The following is a 16,507-nucleotide window of genomic DNA, read 5'->3' on the forward strand; positions in this document are numbered from 1 at the left end:
GCATAGCTTGTCTGGACTTGTCCAGGCTGGGCTGGCTGGCCGCTGCATCAGACTGAGTGAAGGGAGAGGTTGGGGAACGCCAAAACAACAGTGCAGCACCAAGCTGAGTGTGAGAAGTGAGCACAGCATGGCATCAAGCCAAACAGACGGCAAGAAAATGCCTCTGCCCCAAATCAAATGAGATATCATGCCTTTCTCAGGGTTTTTAGGCAAAATGCAAAAATTTCCCGAGTTTCTGAGAAAGGAAAAATTTCCCAAGATTTCCATGTTTGCCAGGACACTGGACACCCTGCTAGATCTTAAAAATATGTTCCACATTTGTTTCACTGTCCTCTACAATAGAGTGAAGATAGGCAGGCAAGACAGTCATTGGTGCCTACACTTGAAATACAAGGCCATCAATATCCAGCATAAACTAATGTGTACATCACAAGCAACACACTTACAATGGTCCTGTGGAAATGAAGGACACTGTGTCATCTGACTGTGTTCTAACTATAGACAAGTGAGAAGTACTCCCATGTAATCAAAAGGATGTGCACCAAGGCAAATAGTTGACTTTGCCAATTGCAAGCTTATAGTCTATCAGTGTAGTCAAATTGTTCTGTACATCAACAAGGTGATAACATGTAAGGGAAATGACGAACTGACTCATGAGATTTCCAGTATGTGTCCTTGGCTGCCAAAGCTGCTAATTCTCCACCCCCCCCCCCCCTTAGATTTCTATGTGTCCTGGTACCCAGTGGGATTCCATCTTCTTCCCCAGCCTGTGTACACAGATAAGGATGTTCTGGTGAGTAAACAGGAATTTCTCATCACAGGTATGTCTCATCTCACACAATGTCTTCAAGACTTCATGCAATTCTGGATAAAATATCATAAATTCATTTGTCGAGCAAATTGTAAAGGACAGCTCTGGTTATCCTCATAATAAATAATGTCATATAGCTGCAAGGCCCATTTAAAATATGTATCCAGGAATATTCTCTATACCATAACTGAAGAAATTTAAAATAAATTTGTGGCCCTTCAACAGTATTAGTGGCAGACAGTTCCAGCCCTGTGTTTTGGCTGGTATTTGTTTCATACCAAGTGCCACTATTCAGTGTTTTCCGTGGATGCGACACTGTTGCTAGATGAGTTCTGTGAAAATTAATAGGATGAAGAACTTGGGCGGGCCGACGACGGCGGGGAGGGGGGTGGGAGGGGATGGCCGACGACGGCAGGGGAGGGGCTGGCCGACGACGGCGGGGGGGAGGGTAGGGCCGACGACGCCGGGCGGGGGGACGGGCCGACGACGGTGGGGAGGGGGGACTGGCCGACGACGGTGGGGAGGGGGGGACGGGCCGACGACGGTGGGGAGGGTTTAAAGGGGTGGTCAGAGGGAGAGAGGGGGGAGAAAGAGATGAAGGGGATAATGAGGGATAAGGAGATAATGGGGATGAAGGGAGAGGGACAGTCACAGAGCGAGGAATGTGAGGGGTATTTCAGGAGGAATGTGTGTGTCGGGGGGAAGAGGGGACTAGTGGCAGTTTGGCGGGGGGGAGAGGTGCCGAGAGTGGCGTGGCAGAGGGGGGGGGGGGGGGGATTAGCGGCGTGCGGGGGGTGGGGGGCGGGTGGTAAAAAACAGGTCGTGGCCATAGGTTCGGCAGGGTGGAAAAGGGCATGAGATCGGCATGCCAGGGAGGTGGGGGGTGACAGGAGCTGTGTGGGTGGAAAATCGGGTTGTGGCTGGGGGAAAAGTACGTTCATGGTGGGGGAGAAAGAAGGGAGTGGGAGGCAGAAAGACGGGAGGGGAGTGGAGCGTGGAGGTAGACGGCTGTAGTGGGTGTGGGGGAGGGGGTGGCTGTGGGTGGATTTGTGGTGCCGGTGGATTGAGGTGAGGAGACAGTGGCCGGGGGGGGGGGGGGGGGCAGGCGACGACGGCGGCGTGTGGTGTTGCCAACGCGGATGGGGGGGGAGGGGCTGCGGCGGTCGGGGGGGGGGGATTGCGGCCGGGGGTGGGTGCAGCTGCGGTCGCAGTTGGGGGGGCAGCTGCGGTCGCAGTTGGGGGAGCAGCTGCGGTCGCAGTTGGGGGAGCAGCTGCGGTCGCAGTTGGGGGGGCAGCTGCGGTCGCAGTTGGTGGAGTAGCAACGGCGGTCGCAGGGGGGGGGGGGGGGGCGCCAACGACTGGCTTGGCTGTGGGGGGGGCAACGGCGATTTTGGCTGTGGGAGGGGGGGGGCAACGGGGATTATGGCTGTGGGAGGGGGGGGGGGGCAACGGCGATTATGGCTGTGGGAGGGGGGGGGCAACGGCGATTATGGCTGTGGGAGGGGGGGGGCAACGGCGATTATGGCTGTGGGAGGGGGGGGGGCAACGGCGATTATGGCTGTGGGAGGGGGGGGGGCAACGGCGATTATGGCTGTGGGAGGGGGGGGGGCAACGGCGATTATGGCTGTGGGAGGGGGGGGGCAACGGCGATTATGGCTGTGGGAGGGGGGGGGCCAACGGCGATTTTGGCTGTGGGAGGGGGGAGGGGCAATGGTTATTTTGGCTGTGGGAGGGGGGGAGTGCTCTCGGTACACGTTAAGCATTGAGATGTGTAGACAGTGGCAAGCCGCACAGTGAACGGAGTTCTTTGGGCCATGTGAAAGATCCAGGCGAAGCCACGACCTAGGTGTACACCATGGAGGTGTACACGAATAGACCTCGAGTATAGGTGGTAAAAGCAAGGACTCCAGTTAAGACAGAAGGGATCGGATGCGAACCGCAATTGTAAGCCCTGAGCGGGCGATAAACTGCCATGGGTGGCAAGAGGAGATGGTAATTTGGGCACTCAGGAGAACTATGAATGTGTGCAACATAATTGATGAGCAGTTGTGCAATGGAGGGACTCCAGCCTCTGCAGGACACTGGTAACCAGACTCGTCTGGAAAGCTCCCATCAAGAGTCGAACGCCACTGTGGTGTCACTGGGTCGAGTAAACACAACACAGAGTGCTGCCGAACCATAAACCACATTCCCATTTAAAGGCTATGAGGTGATCCAGGGAAGGGTCCACCTTATGCCGCTGTAGAGCTTGCCAACACTCCTTAGTTGCCTTAGTGATTTCTGGTGACCCCCAAGGTACTTACTTTCGCCAGGGGCGCCCTAAAGAACAAGGGATTGTGTTTTCCACCGCAGAAACGAAAGTTGTAGTTACCTGCTCAGCCACCACACTGATGTTACCATGAGGGGGAGATTCAATGGTGACAGCAGAGGTGAAGGCTTCCATGTCTACCTTGTTTAAAGCTCATCTGGGCAGGCGCCCATGAACCTGATGCCGGGGCAGTGACAGGAAGATGGGGAAGTGATCACTACCACACAGGTCGTCATGTGCTCTCCAGTGGATAGATGGTCAGGACTGCAAACCAAGAGCTCAATGGCCAAGTATGTGCCATGTGCCACATTGAAATGCGTGGGGACCCCTGTATTTAAGAGGCAGAGGTCAAACTGAGATAGTAAAGTTTTGACATCTCTGCCTTGGCCAGTACGCACAGTGCCACCCCAAAAGGGTGTTATGAGTGTCAAAATCTCTTAAAAGTAGGAAAGGTTTAGGAAATTGATCAATAAGTGCAGCCAATGCGTTCAGGGGTACTGCATCATCAGGAGAAAAATATACATGGCAGACAGTTATTTCCTGCATCGTACTTATCCTGACAGCCACAGCTTCAAGAGGATTGTGAAGGGGCACAGATTCACTGCATACTGAGTTCAGGACACCGACACAAACTCCACCTGACAAACTATCATAGTCACTACAGTTCTTGTAATATCCCATATAGCCATGGGGGGCAGGGGGTCCATATTTTCAGTAACCAGGTTTCCTGAAGGGTAATGCAGAAAGCAGGTGTAAAGCTTAACAGTTGCCATAGCTCAGCCAGGTGGTGGAAAAAACAGCTGCAATTCCACCAGAGGATGACGACATTGTGAGGCTGGGAAGGCATGAAATGTGCAAGGAGGCAGTGTATGCAGTCACCTGCTGCCACTGATTGAGTATCTGTAGCCATTTATTTCTATGGTGGATGAGGCATAGTGAGATCCTGGTCTGCAGAGGAAGCTACGATCTCCACTGCATCCTCAGATGCGGAACTGATAGGGAGTGGTGGTGTTGGGCCCACCAGAGGGTCCTGTTTCTTACCAGACTTCTTTTTAGCTTGCTTGCACACTCACTTCTCTTTAGGGGCTTCCTGGGAAGTCTGAAGCAGCTTCAGGCATTAAGGATGACCGTGAGACTCTTTGTCCAGCAGCTTTTGGCTCCTTGAGCCACTGGCGAGTGTCCGCCGTGGCATTAGTGGAGACCTTGGGTGAAAGGGCCCCAAGGGACCCCTTCTGTGTGAGAAGAGCCAAAGGGGGCTGGTGCTTCTCCGGCCGTGGGGTGGACTGATGTCCCTTGCATTTGGGGTGGGGGGGGGGGGGGAGTGGGAGGGGGGCCTTGTTCCCGAAGTAGGTGCTTTGGGAGCAATAGAGGAAGATTTGCCCCTTACCACCAAGGGGGTTGATGTAATCTGTTGACCCGGAGGGACCACTGTTCGTGGCACAGAGTGAGGAATCACTGGCAATTGGGACGGCGATACTGACGCAGCTGCAGAATATGTCGTCATCAACCGAATGGTTTTAAGTTTAGACTTTCGTAAGTCAACCGGTCCAGGGTCTTGAACTCCATGATTTTCTGGTCCTTTTGGAGTACTGGGCAGTCTGGCAAGCAGGGGGGTTGGTGCTCTCCACAGCTGATGCAAGTGGGAGGAGGTACACATCAAGTATCTGGGTGCAGTGGATTTCTGCAATCTCAACATGTGGTGCTGGAAGTGCAGCGGGAAGGCGTGACCCAACTTCCAGCACTTAAAGCACTGTATAGGGGGAGAGAGATATGGTTTAACGTCCACACTGGTAAACTGTTACCTTGACCTTTTCAGGCAATGAATCACCCTCAAAGGGCCAAGATGAAGGCACTGGTAGCAACCCTGTTGTCTTCGGGTCCCTGTAAACGCACTGGATGAAATGAACACACCTCCACTGTAAATTGATGCAGAGCTCATCGTCATACTGCAAGAGGAATCGCGATGGAAAATGATCCCCTGGATAATGTTGAGACTTTTATGGGGAGTGATGGAACCAGGAATATCACCCAGCTTTTCACAGACGAGTAACACATGGGTTCGGGCTGGGGATGCTGCCTGAATCAAGACTGCACCATTTCACATCTCGGACAGCACTGTCACTTATGCAAACTTATCCTCAAGGTGTTCAATGAAAAATTGAGGCTTTAAACATAGAAAGGAGTCCCCATAATTCTGCTACAGACTAAAAACCCGAGGCAAATATGGCTCTCTCTGTTCTGTAGCCCTATGTTCCTTCCATGGTGGAGTGAGGAAGGGAAACGATTTAGGGTCATACCTGTCAGCACTGTATTCCATCTTGCCCTTCTTGGAGACTGCTGATGCCGTACGGTCACCTGCAAGAGATGACTTAGTCCAATTCATTGCGGGTCATCCGCCCTGATGCCACCTTCTCTGATCAGGGGCTCTCCCCACGCGCGCCTCCCCCACCCAGCCATAGCGAAGGTCAAACTGGCATGATGGCCATTGCCATGAATCCTGGTGCTCCAGGAAGACAGGCATCCACTCCATGCATATGTGGGGAGTTTACAGGTCAGGCATCAGCAGTACAATCCCTGTGTTGTCTGGGGGCTACCACCAAATGGGTACAAGATGGCCCCACAACGGACTTGCTACTGTGCTGGATACTGGGCACAGAGAAATTCTATAATGTCATGGAGGGGTAGGGAGGGGGGAGTGGGAGAGGGAAGGGAGAGGGGTAGTGGGAGGGGAGAGGGGTAGTGGGAGGGGAGAGGGGAAGTGGGAGGGGAGAGGGGAAGTGGGAGGGGAGAGGGGAAGTGGGAGGGGGGAGGGGGAGGGAAGTAGGTTGGAAGGGGGATTGTGAGAGTGTAGGACAAGCTGGAGAGAATTCTCATGTGTGTAGTTTAGTGAAAGCAGTGCTCGAATGTCGTATCCAAATATATCACGTAGTGAAGGAGTTGTTGAAATCATCTATGTTGTGATATGCAGTAACTATATGGTCAAGTTTGCAGTTTTCCATAGTTTGGCAGAGGCAATTCATTCAAGTGGATAATTGGTTACTTGTCATATCCACATAGAATGCTGTACAATTATTGCAGCATAGCTGATATACAACGGAAAAGATTTGTGACAACCAAGATTACAAGATCGAGCAATTCTCGTGGTTATCCTACATTGTCACCTGACTGGCTATGACTAATAATAATGAACAGTCAACAGCAGCATGCAACGAAAGTGCTGTGAACACCCAAAGTTCAGTTTAGCCGGACTTATAATTCAATTCACAAATGGCAGAATCTTTTGTCACAGTAGTGTTATCAGATAGAAACTATGGAGGTGGGAGGAAGATTGACAACAAAAGTACAGATCGCTTTTCAAAGCATTTCAGTTAGTGATCATTATGTATCTACAAATACACAGTATTCTTTACTCTTTAACTAGAACAATCTTTACTCAAAATTTTAAGTACAATGTTTACTTATGAATAGTATAAACAATTAAACTAGGACTGAACACGGGTTACAACCTTAAGAAAGCAACAACAAGAAATTACGTCACAGGCAACAAATAAGGTTCAAAATGGTTCAAATGGCTCTGAGCACTATGGGACTCAACTGCTGTGGTCATCAGTCCCCTAGAACTTAGAACTACTTAAACCTAAATAACCTAAGGACATCACACACATCCATGCTCGAGGCAGGATTCGAACCTGCGACCTTAGCAGTCGCACGGTTCCAGACTGCGCGCCTAGAACCGCGAGCAACAAATAAGGGTTTTCTCATCTTCCCGTCTCACAAATGTTCATTTCTCCACTCACCTTCCCTCTATATTTAATTTTCATCGTATTCTCATGTATCCTCTCATCCATATGCTCCCTTTCTTACATTTCTTTGCCCAAAAGCTTGGAATTAAATGATATTTCATTTGCTTCAACTGTTGCTGCTACTAATCATGTTAGAATTCAACAAGTTTACTTGGTGTTATAAATCTGCTTTTACTACTCTCTATTGGAGGATAATTTCCTTTAAGATTATGTCGATATACATTACACTTTTAGCAACTCTGATTTAATGGCTTTGTAAAACTCAAAGTGGAGGAATACATTTTATTGGGCACACACAGTAAACAGTTCAAAGAGAATGAACTATCAGAATGATGATTGCTAGAAAAGGATAAGCAAAATTTGTCTTACCTCTATCTGCATTTTGAGATGCATCTTGAACTTCGAAAGTAGAGCTAAAAATATTGCAAGAGAAAGTTCAAAAACTTCTGGGACGGATGAAACTCCATTCTTGGAGAGAGCAACACACAAGTACTGTTTTATGGCCGTAACAAACATTTCATTTGCACGAAAAACTGGGCCAGCATTTTGCAAAATAGATAGTAACAGATGCAATGAGAGAATCTTTGAACGAAGCTCGTGTGATCTGAAATATAAATACATCAAATAATATTCTTTACAAATCAAACATATCTACACAAATTGTTTCTAAATGTTTTTCATTTCAGTATTACATTAGAAGGAGTGAAACAACATCCACCCAAATAGGCACAATATACAGTATTGTTTCTCAATATTGAAATATAATATTTACAATAGAAGCTACCAAGAATGACAATGTTGGGGAGAAGTAGATGGAAATAAATTATGGAACTTCACAGTTAATTTGCGAATCACATATTCTCAGACTCCCTTGACCAATGGCAGTAAATGATTTCTCCACTCATGTCATATCCTCATTATGTGAAGAAATTTTAGTTCGTAGGCTGTGTTCACATGAGTGGAACATTAATGGAGAAGTAGCTAATTGCAGCTGCACAATGTCATTGATTGCCAGCTGGATCACCAATGATGGGACTGCAATCAGGCAACAGGAGCTACAGTGCTATGGGCTATGAGAATAAACCAAACACTGCACATGGGCGGCACAGCAGGAGAGCAAAAAGGAGCCAGCACTGTGAGCAGAGATGCCAGTTTGGGCCATAACAAGACAAAATTGCTCCCCTTGCTACGTTTATACTCCTTAAATAAATAATATTTTGCTGTTTCTCTTTAGAAAATCCAGTGCTATAATTTTATAGCTCCAATATTTTCTTTCAAAAATTTATCAATTTTCTAAAATAACACATTAGTTAATGAAGTATCCTGCTATTTGGGGAGCAAAATAACTTATGATGGTTGAAGTAGTGAGGATATAAAATGTAGACTGGCTATGGCAAGGAAAGCATTTATGAAGAGAAGTTTGTTAACATCGAGTGTGTAGAATGTTCTGATGTCAGGCTACTGAAAATTCAGAACATATTCCCAAAAAATATCTGTGATATGTTCCCAATGGGAGGGAAAATCGAATAGCAGGACAGACGATGATGATGAGTTTGTGGGGTGTTCAAACTGTGCAGTTCTCAGCACCCGTACAAATTCCCAACCTTTGCTCAGTCTAAACTCGCCACTTTCATGAATGATGATGAAATGATAAGGACAATACAAACACCCAGTCATCTCGAGGCAGGTGAAAATCCCTAACCCCGCCGGGAATCGAACCAGGGACCCCGTGCTCAGACAGCAGGACAGACATGCAGCATGGAAAGGAAAAGATGCTCCAAAAACTGGGCCCTGTGGTAGCCAAGCAAAAACGCACCAAAGAGTGGTGAGCCCCCTGGAAGAGGGGAGGGGAGGTATGTAAGAAGGGTACAAGAACAGACCCACAAAATTACAGACCAATATCCCTAACTTCTGTTTGCTGCAGAATCATTGAACATATCCTCAGTTCGAACATAATAAATTTTCTTGATGCTGTGAACCTTATGTACACAAATCAGCATGGTTTTAAGAAAGCAATGGTTTGTGCGAAACTCAGCTTTCTCTTTTCTTACAAAATATACTGCAAACTATGGATGAAGGGCTACAGGCAGATTCCACATTTCTAGATCCAGATTTCTGGATTCCCGGAAAGCATTTGACACGGTGCTCCATTGCAGGCTGTTAAAGGTACGAGCATATGGAATAAGTTCACAGGGGCTCAGACTTCTTAAGTAATAGGCAACAGGGAAATGTGATAGAATTGTTGTTATTCTCTATATACATAAATGATTTGGCCGACAGGGTGGGCAGCAATCTGTGGTTGTTTGCTGATGATGCAGTGGTGCACAGTAAGGGGTCATAATTGAGTGACTGTAAGAAGGTACAAGAAAACTTAGACAAAATTTCTAGTTGGTGTGATGAATAACAGGTAGCTCTAAATGTGGAAAAAATTTAAGTTAATGCAGATGAGTATGAAGAACAAACCTGTAATGTTTGGTTATAACATTACTAGTGCCCTGCTTCTACAGTCATGTCATTTAAATAAATATCCGAGCATAATGTTGCAAAGCAATAAGAAATGGAACAAGCTTGTGATGACTGTGGTTAACTTCAGTTTATTGGGAGAATTTTATGAAAGTGTTGTTCACCTGTAAAGGAGACAGCACACAGGACGCTGGCATGACCAATTCGTGAATAATGTTCAAGTGTTTGGCATCCTTACCAGATCAGATTGAAGGAGGGCACTGAAGTAATTCAGAGCCAGTTTGCGAGATCTGTTACTGGTAGGTTCGAACAACATGTAGGTGCTACGGAGATGCTTCAGGAACTCAAATGGGGGTCCCTAGTGGGAAGCTGATGTCCTTTTCAAAGAACACTATTGAGGAAATTTAGAGAACATGCATCTGAAGCTAGCTGCCGAATGATTCTATTGCCGTTAATATACATTGCACATAAGGACCACAAAGATAAGAAATGAGAAACTAGGGTTCATACGGAGGCATACAGACAGTCTTTTTTCCTCGCTCTGTTTGCGAGAGGAACAGGAAAGGAAATGACTGGTAGTGGAACAGGGCACCCTCCATCATGCAATGTGCAGTGGCTTGTGGAGTATCCATGTGGATTTGGATGTGGTGGGTGGAAACTCACGAGGAATCAAACAGGTTGGTATCACTTCAAGCTGACAGAAGGCAGGGTTACATCCTTTGATCCGTGTTTCTCAACAAATATGTACTCTAAATATAGAGAAAACTGACACAGAAATTTTAACAATACTGTTAGAGGAAAGGTATTTAATTTGAGATACAAATACTGAAGAAAAGATGGGTGGAAACACGAATGGTATGGTATGGCATGCCATTTACTGCGAATTGTTTCTAAATTTTGCAGGGGATTCAAATACAGAGAGAAAATCTGTTGATAAGTATTTCGTTTAATCTCATCGCTATTAATAATACTCTGGGTTACAGGATCAGCTGGAACTGAAACTGAATTAATGAGTTATTTGCCACAAATGCATAATGTACTTTAATGCAGAGAACAGTTGTCAGTGTCAAGTTTTGAGGAACTCCTACACTTCTCCTAATGTTCAAAGTCTACATCTTGCTTCTTCTCGCACAATATAGTAAAATTTACACAACAGCATGTTGCAAACAAACTGATCCAATTGCAGTTCTGATCAGACCCAATAACAAGTTTTGTAATTATTATTAAACAAGCAACAAAAGACAAGACAGGTCAGATATTTATGAAAATAGTCAAGAATGTGATTTCTGAAATACCAGTACTACCTCAGTGGCATTTCATAACAACAGCCATTACTGAATGTTTTGTGGATGAAACTGTCGGTGAAGACAAGATAAAACACACCTCACTACATAGATAACTCTGCAGCTGAGTCTACAATAGCTCGTCTAACAAATTTCATACAGATAACAACTGTTAAGGAATTATTATTTACAGTGTGACTATAACTGACATCATAAACTGCGTTAGAAACACGATATGCACCAGTTAACTCCACACAGCACATGGCGATAGCATCAAGTGAGGTGCACCACAGCCAATATTGGACAACCACAAGTAAATATTGCAAATTAAGTTGAGATTGTGAAGAGGCATGGTTCTCTTTCCGGCTTTAAAATCAGTTTTGATATGTTAGTTACATTTTGTATCCAGCACTATATATATCCTAAAGTGCACCAGACAAACTAAAAAGCAACTCTATTTTCCACATTACAATTTTTGAACTGTATGTAGTAGCTAACTTAATTCTGAATCATCACAGTAACCATCAACAATAATGAGAAGAGAGTCAGTTCATTATTAAGTTACAGTGTGAAACTATACCATACACAAGAAGCAAATTTTTTTTTACCACCAACTAATTTTTACAAAATTAGATGAGTAAGCCGGAGATTACACACAGATCAAAACATATTTGTTTCTAATTGTTATAAGCAAAAAATGAAAATTTTACTCAAAAACTAACTAAATTAACACTTTGCAGACTGGCTAATTAGAGGAATGTTGGGCCAAGATGACTGATCTTTATGCCATTATTTAAATCCTTACTGGCACATGTGTATTTGATATATCTTCATGAATAAGAAATACTAAAAGAGGACCATGCCTCAATTATTATTTTTTAAATTTACTTTAGGCCTTTTTACAGATTACAAATTTTAAACTAACGATGACAGAAAGTATAAGTGCCTTCAAGTGTGAGGCGAGTTACCGATTAATTTCTTCCTCTCGAGATTCCAAAATTTCTTGCTCATTCAACAAATGTGATTTATTTGTAGCAAAATACAACAAACTGCAAGGGCTAATGAATAAAAGCACGAAATTACATCAATGCGATCATGTATCGGCTCAGCCATTCAAGACAGGAACTTTTACATTCGCTAATGTTCCTTTAGAAATAATTCTAGAAATTGACGGAAGCACCACCTGTCAATGGTCAGGTAGCAAGATGTCCTTACATTGCTCTGAGATGAGTACAGTTTTCGAGTGATAGGTGGCTCACCCATCAAGAAAATCGTGGGCTGAGCTATATTCGGCGGGGTCTTCAAAGTGTTACAGAGATGAACGCAGTTTTGCTTCATTTAGACAAAACGATTTTTAAGAACAGCACAGGACTCAAAAATTGGCTCCCTGCAATCTATTCTGCATGTTTCCTATGTGGCTACAGGACATGTAATCTAGCTCCAGAGTCTTCTGATCCAGAAACATTCCACTCACGTGGCCACAGCCTTAAAATATGGCATCCCACTATCATTTTAAGTTATGATTTTGTTTTTATGTCAAATATATTTTTGTTGTTTATAATTTCTGGGTAAATCAAGGTACGGTTATTATATATATCCACTGCTTGAATCATATTCACTGGGCGAACAAGTCTATTAATTAAATATCTGAAATAATTCTGAACGAAAATACAAAATACTCAAAAACTGTCATAAATAATTAATTTTTTACTTACTTCATGTATAAGAGGTAATAAGAGAATAAAATATTTAATAATAATATTTCACAACAGTGCACCTAATCCAGTACTTTGAGGGGTAAACTTACTTGGGATCTGGCTGGCCCTCTGGCAAAGGTTTCATCGATAACTTGCACAATGCTCGAAACACCAAAAATGCATCTTTCTGAAGAATGTGTGTAAATTTTGCAGTAACAGCAGTATCTGTATCATTACTAGTATCCATACTTTCCTGAAACACAAACATGTGAACTTGTAATCACAAGGACTAACTTTAAACACAGATGTTCATAAATTTACTCTTTCTTCTAAGATTTAATATGCCATTTAAAATATTTTGTGAATTTGATCACAACATAGTTTTATCAAAGATGATATATCAGTCTAAGAAAACCATCAACAACTGGACAAATGTTTAATCAGAGCAATAAAGAGAAACTGGAGCAGACATGATACAAGCTCTTTCTCTTACAGCAATTCAGTATAAAGGGTTTATTTCAGTAAAGAGTAGAATGCAACCTAAAAATGGTGCCAGAAGATAAGAAAGAGTATGTGAATATTAAACAAGCAATTAAGAAAACTGCTCTTGAGATACTGGAGCCTAAGAATAGGAGTACAGAGAAACACCTATCTTCAGATGACCTTAGTGTGGTGATATGGGATATGAAGGATGATTACAAAAATATTGGCAACTAAATCATCTTAAGATAGACGAAACTGGCAGACAGTAAATCCGGAGTTACAGAACAGAATCAAATCAGAAAAGAACAAGATGTGGGAATATAAATGCATTCACACTGAAAGTTTAATAGGCAGGTCACAAACTATAAAACAGTGGAGGACAATTTTGGGTAAGAAGAAAACACCAGTGTACAAAGCAGTAGACAACTTAAATCTTTTAATGGAATAGGAAAAGAATCATACAGGTCTAACTAAAGAGGGATCCCAGCACACAAAAGATAGAATGGTAAGACTACAGAAGCTGTCTGAAGCATTATCATTATGATATAGGAGGTGAATAGTGCACTATCTGAAAACAAGAATAGTCAGTCACTTGGTCCTTGAAATATTTCTGCTGACTTACTATGGGAACCATTTGAAGAAAAGAATAATGCATCTTATTAACATCTGTTCTCAACCATTAAAAACCATAAGAATTGAAAAGTTCATACCAAAGTTGATGCAGAAAGTATGCACCACCTGCACATATCTCCTGTGCATGTGACTATATGATCGTCCCACATGCACAGCTGCGTTCTTGAACTTGAGAACGAAGTAGCCTAACCATTTTGTTTCATTACATTAACATCTTAAGTCATTACTTATCGTTATAGTCTTTAAAACAACTGATTGGCCTACCAGCTGTGAAATAAGACCTGTTATCAAGCTTCTGAATGTAAGAGAAGTTCGACCTTGTAAAATCTATCGTCAGATAAGTGAAACTTACAGATAGAATGTGATGAGAGAAGGGACGTGCAAAAGTGTGTTAGGACGTTTAATGAATGAAGCGAAAATGTCCACGATGAGGAGCACAGAGACGCCTGTCACTGATTACTGAAGAACTGATGCACAACACCAATGAACAAGTTTATTCCAATGAGCAAGGAACAATTTTTTGTCTAGTGAAATAGTTTTCAAAACATTTCACAATCTTTATTACAGAAAAGTGTAACTGAACATTTGCACTACAAAAAACTGTGTGCATGATAAGGCATCGAAAACACTGACAATCAAAATTGGAAATGCATGGGAGGAGCCTTAGAGTTTTTGTAGCGCTATGTGATGGAAAGAAACTTCTAAAGAAACAGAGATTACTGCATAATAGGTGAAAAACAACGTGTAGGGCTATAGATAGAGAGGTGTTGAATGAAACGCATTTGGCTGTCACGAGGGCAATGTGTAATACCTTCAATGACTACCATAGCAGAATAATGTCAAATGGTATTCCATAAACCCAAAGAAATTCTGGTCATATGTAAAGGCACCAAAGTTAGTGTCCAGTCTCTAGTGGATGAAACTGAAACTGACAGTAGCAAAGCAAAAGCTGAAATGATTAACTCTGTTTTCAAATGTTCCTTTCCAAAGAAAAAACCAGGAGTATTGCCCCAATTTAAACCTTGTACACTTAAAAGATGAATGAAGTAAGTACTAATGCCAATGGCGTTCAGAAATAGCTGAAATCATTAATACTGAACAAAGCTGCAGGGCCTGATGGAATCCCTGTCAGATTCTATACTGAATTTCTGGCTGAGTTAGCCCTTCTTCCCACAATAATCTATTGTAGTTCCCTCGAATAAAAAAACTGTGCCCAGTTCTTGGAACAAGACATAGGACACATCTGTCTACAAGAAAGGTAGTAGAAGTGATCCACAAAACAACCATCTAATATCCTTGACAATGATTTGTTGTAGAGTTGGAAATGAAAAATAGTGAGGTAGCTTGAAGAGAATGACATCCTCAATGCCAACCAGCATGGATTCCAAAAACATCCCAAATGTGAAACCCAACTCGCATGTTTATCACTAGACATACTGAAAGCTTTAGATCAAGAATGGCAGGTAGATGTAGTATTTATTGATTTCCAAAAAGCATTTGACTCAGTATCACACCTACACTTATTATAAAAGGTACAACCGTATGTGATACTAAGTCAAATTTGTGACCCGACTGAGAACCTTCTGGTAGTAAGGAAGCAGCATGTTATCTCGGATGTAGAGTCGTCATCAGATGTACAAATAACTTCAAGTGTGCTCCAGGAAACAGTGTTGGGATCCTTGCTGCTCATGTAGTATATTAATGATCTTGCAGACAATATTAATAGTAACTGCACTACTTCATTACAGATAGCTGCATGATCTGCAAAAAGTCTATCTGAAAGAAACTGCATAAATATTTAGTCAGATCTTGACAATATTTCAAATTGGTGCCAAGATGGAATCCTGCTTCAAATGTTCAGAAATGAAAAGCAGTGTGTTTTACAAAATGGAAAAAAAGTAACATCCTATGACTATAACATCAATGAGTCACTGTTGGAATCAGCCAACTCGTACAAATACCTGGGTGTAACACTTTGTAGGAATATGATATGAAACGAGATGATAAAATAGCATCAGTTGTGGGTAAAGCAGGTAGTACACTTTGGTTTATTCATGGAATACTGGGGAAGTGCGACCATTCTACAAAAGAGATTCCTTACAAATCACTTCTATGATTGGTTCTAGACAATTGCTCAAGTGTGTGGGACTCATACAAAACAGGACAAACAGGAGATATTGAATGTATACAGAGAAGAGCAGCACAAATGGTTTTATGTCTGTTTGATTCACAAAAGAGTGACATAGATATACTTACGGAACTGACCTAGAAGACCTTGAAGATAATACGTAAACTAATCCAAGAAACTATTCTGGTTTCCAAAACCGGTTTTAAATGATGACTACGAATATACTACAATCTCCTACAAGTTGATCACATAGGGACCACGAGGATAAGATCAGAATTACACACAGAGGCATTCAAACAATCATTCTTTCCGCACTCCAAATGTGAATGGAATGGGGAGGAACTCTAATAACCTCATGTGGTTTGCAGAGTATAGATATAAATGGAGGTGTAGATGTAGAAGGAAATGATTTTTTGAGAAGGATTTTCACAGGTGATGAGACTTGGATTTATTACGAGAAATCAGAAACGAAATCACAGTCACTGGAATGGCTGAATATTGGTTCCCCAAAACCCAAGAAAACAAAGCCATCTCTTTCTTTTTTAAAAAGAAAGAGAAGAATAAGAATAAAAGAACAACATGGGCACTGTGTTTTGGGACTGACAAGGAATTTTGTTAGTGTTGTTCAAATGTGTGAGAATTCCTAAGGGACCAAACTGCTTACACACTACTTAAACTAACTTAACGCTAAGGACAACACTCACACCCATGCCCGAGGAAGGACTCAAACTTCTGGTGGGAGGGGCCGCACAAATAGTGACATGGCGCCTCTAACCGCGCGGCCACTCTGCGCAGCTTTTGTTAGTAGAATGGACTGAATAAAGCACGACAACACTACGGTTTACTATGAGACACTGACGAAGTTACAGTGCACAATATAGAAAAGGCATGGGCTACT

General features: G+C 43.1%; 1 protein-coding gene across 1 annotated transcript in view; it reads right to left on the minus strand.

Annotated features, from left to right (window-relative positions):
• The window catches only part of LOC126356185 (brefeldin A-inhibited guanine nucleotide-exchange protein 1), a 202,260-nt gene that overhangs the window by 139,741 nt on the left and 46,012 nt on the right, over positions 1-16,507 (minus strand). The window contains exons 7-8 of the mRNA XM_050006963.1: positions 12,476-12,618; positions 7,292-7,526 (exon numbers count right to left, since the gene is read on the minus strand). Of these exons, the coding sequence (XP_049862920.1) occupies positions 7,292-7,526; positions 12,476-12,618 (378 nt within the window). The remainder of the gene's footprint in view (positions 1-7,291; positions 7,527-12,475; positions 12,619-16,507) is intronic.

The sequence above is a fragment of the Schistocerca gregaria genome, chromosome 3, assembly GCF_023897955.1.
Source record: "Schistocerca gregaria isolate iqSchGreg1 chromosome 3, iqSchGreg1.2, whole genome shotgun sequence".
In the NCBI taxonomy this organism is placed as follows: Eukaryota; Metazoa; Arthropoda; class Insecta; order Orthoptera; family Acrididae; genus Schistocerca; species Schistocerca gregaria.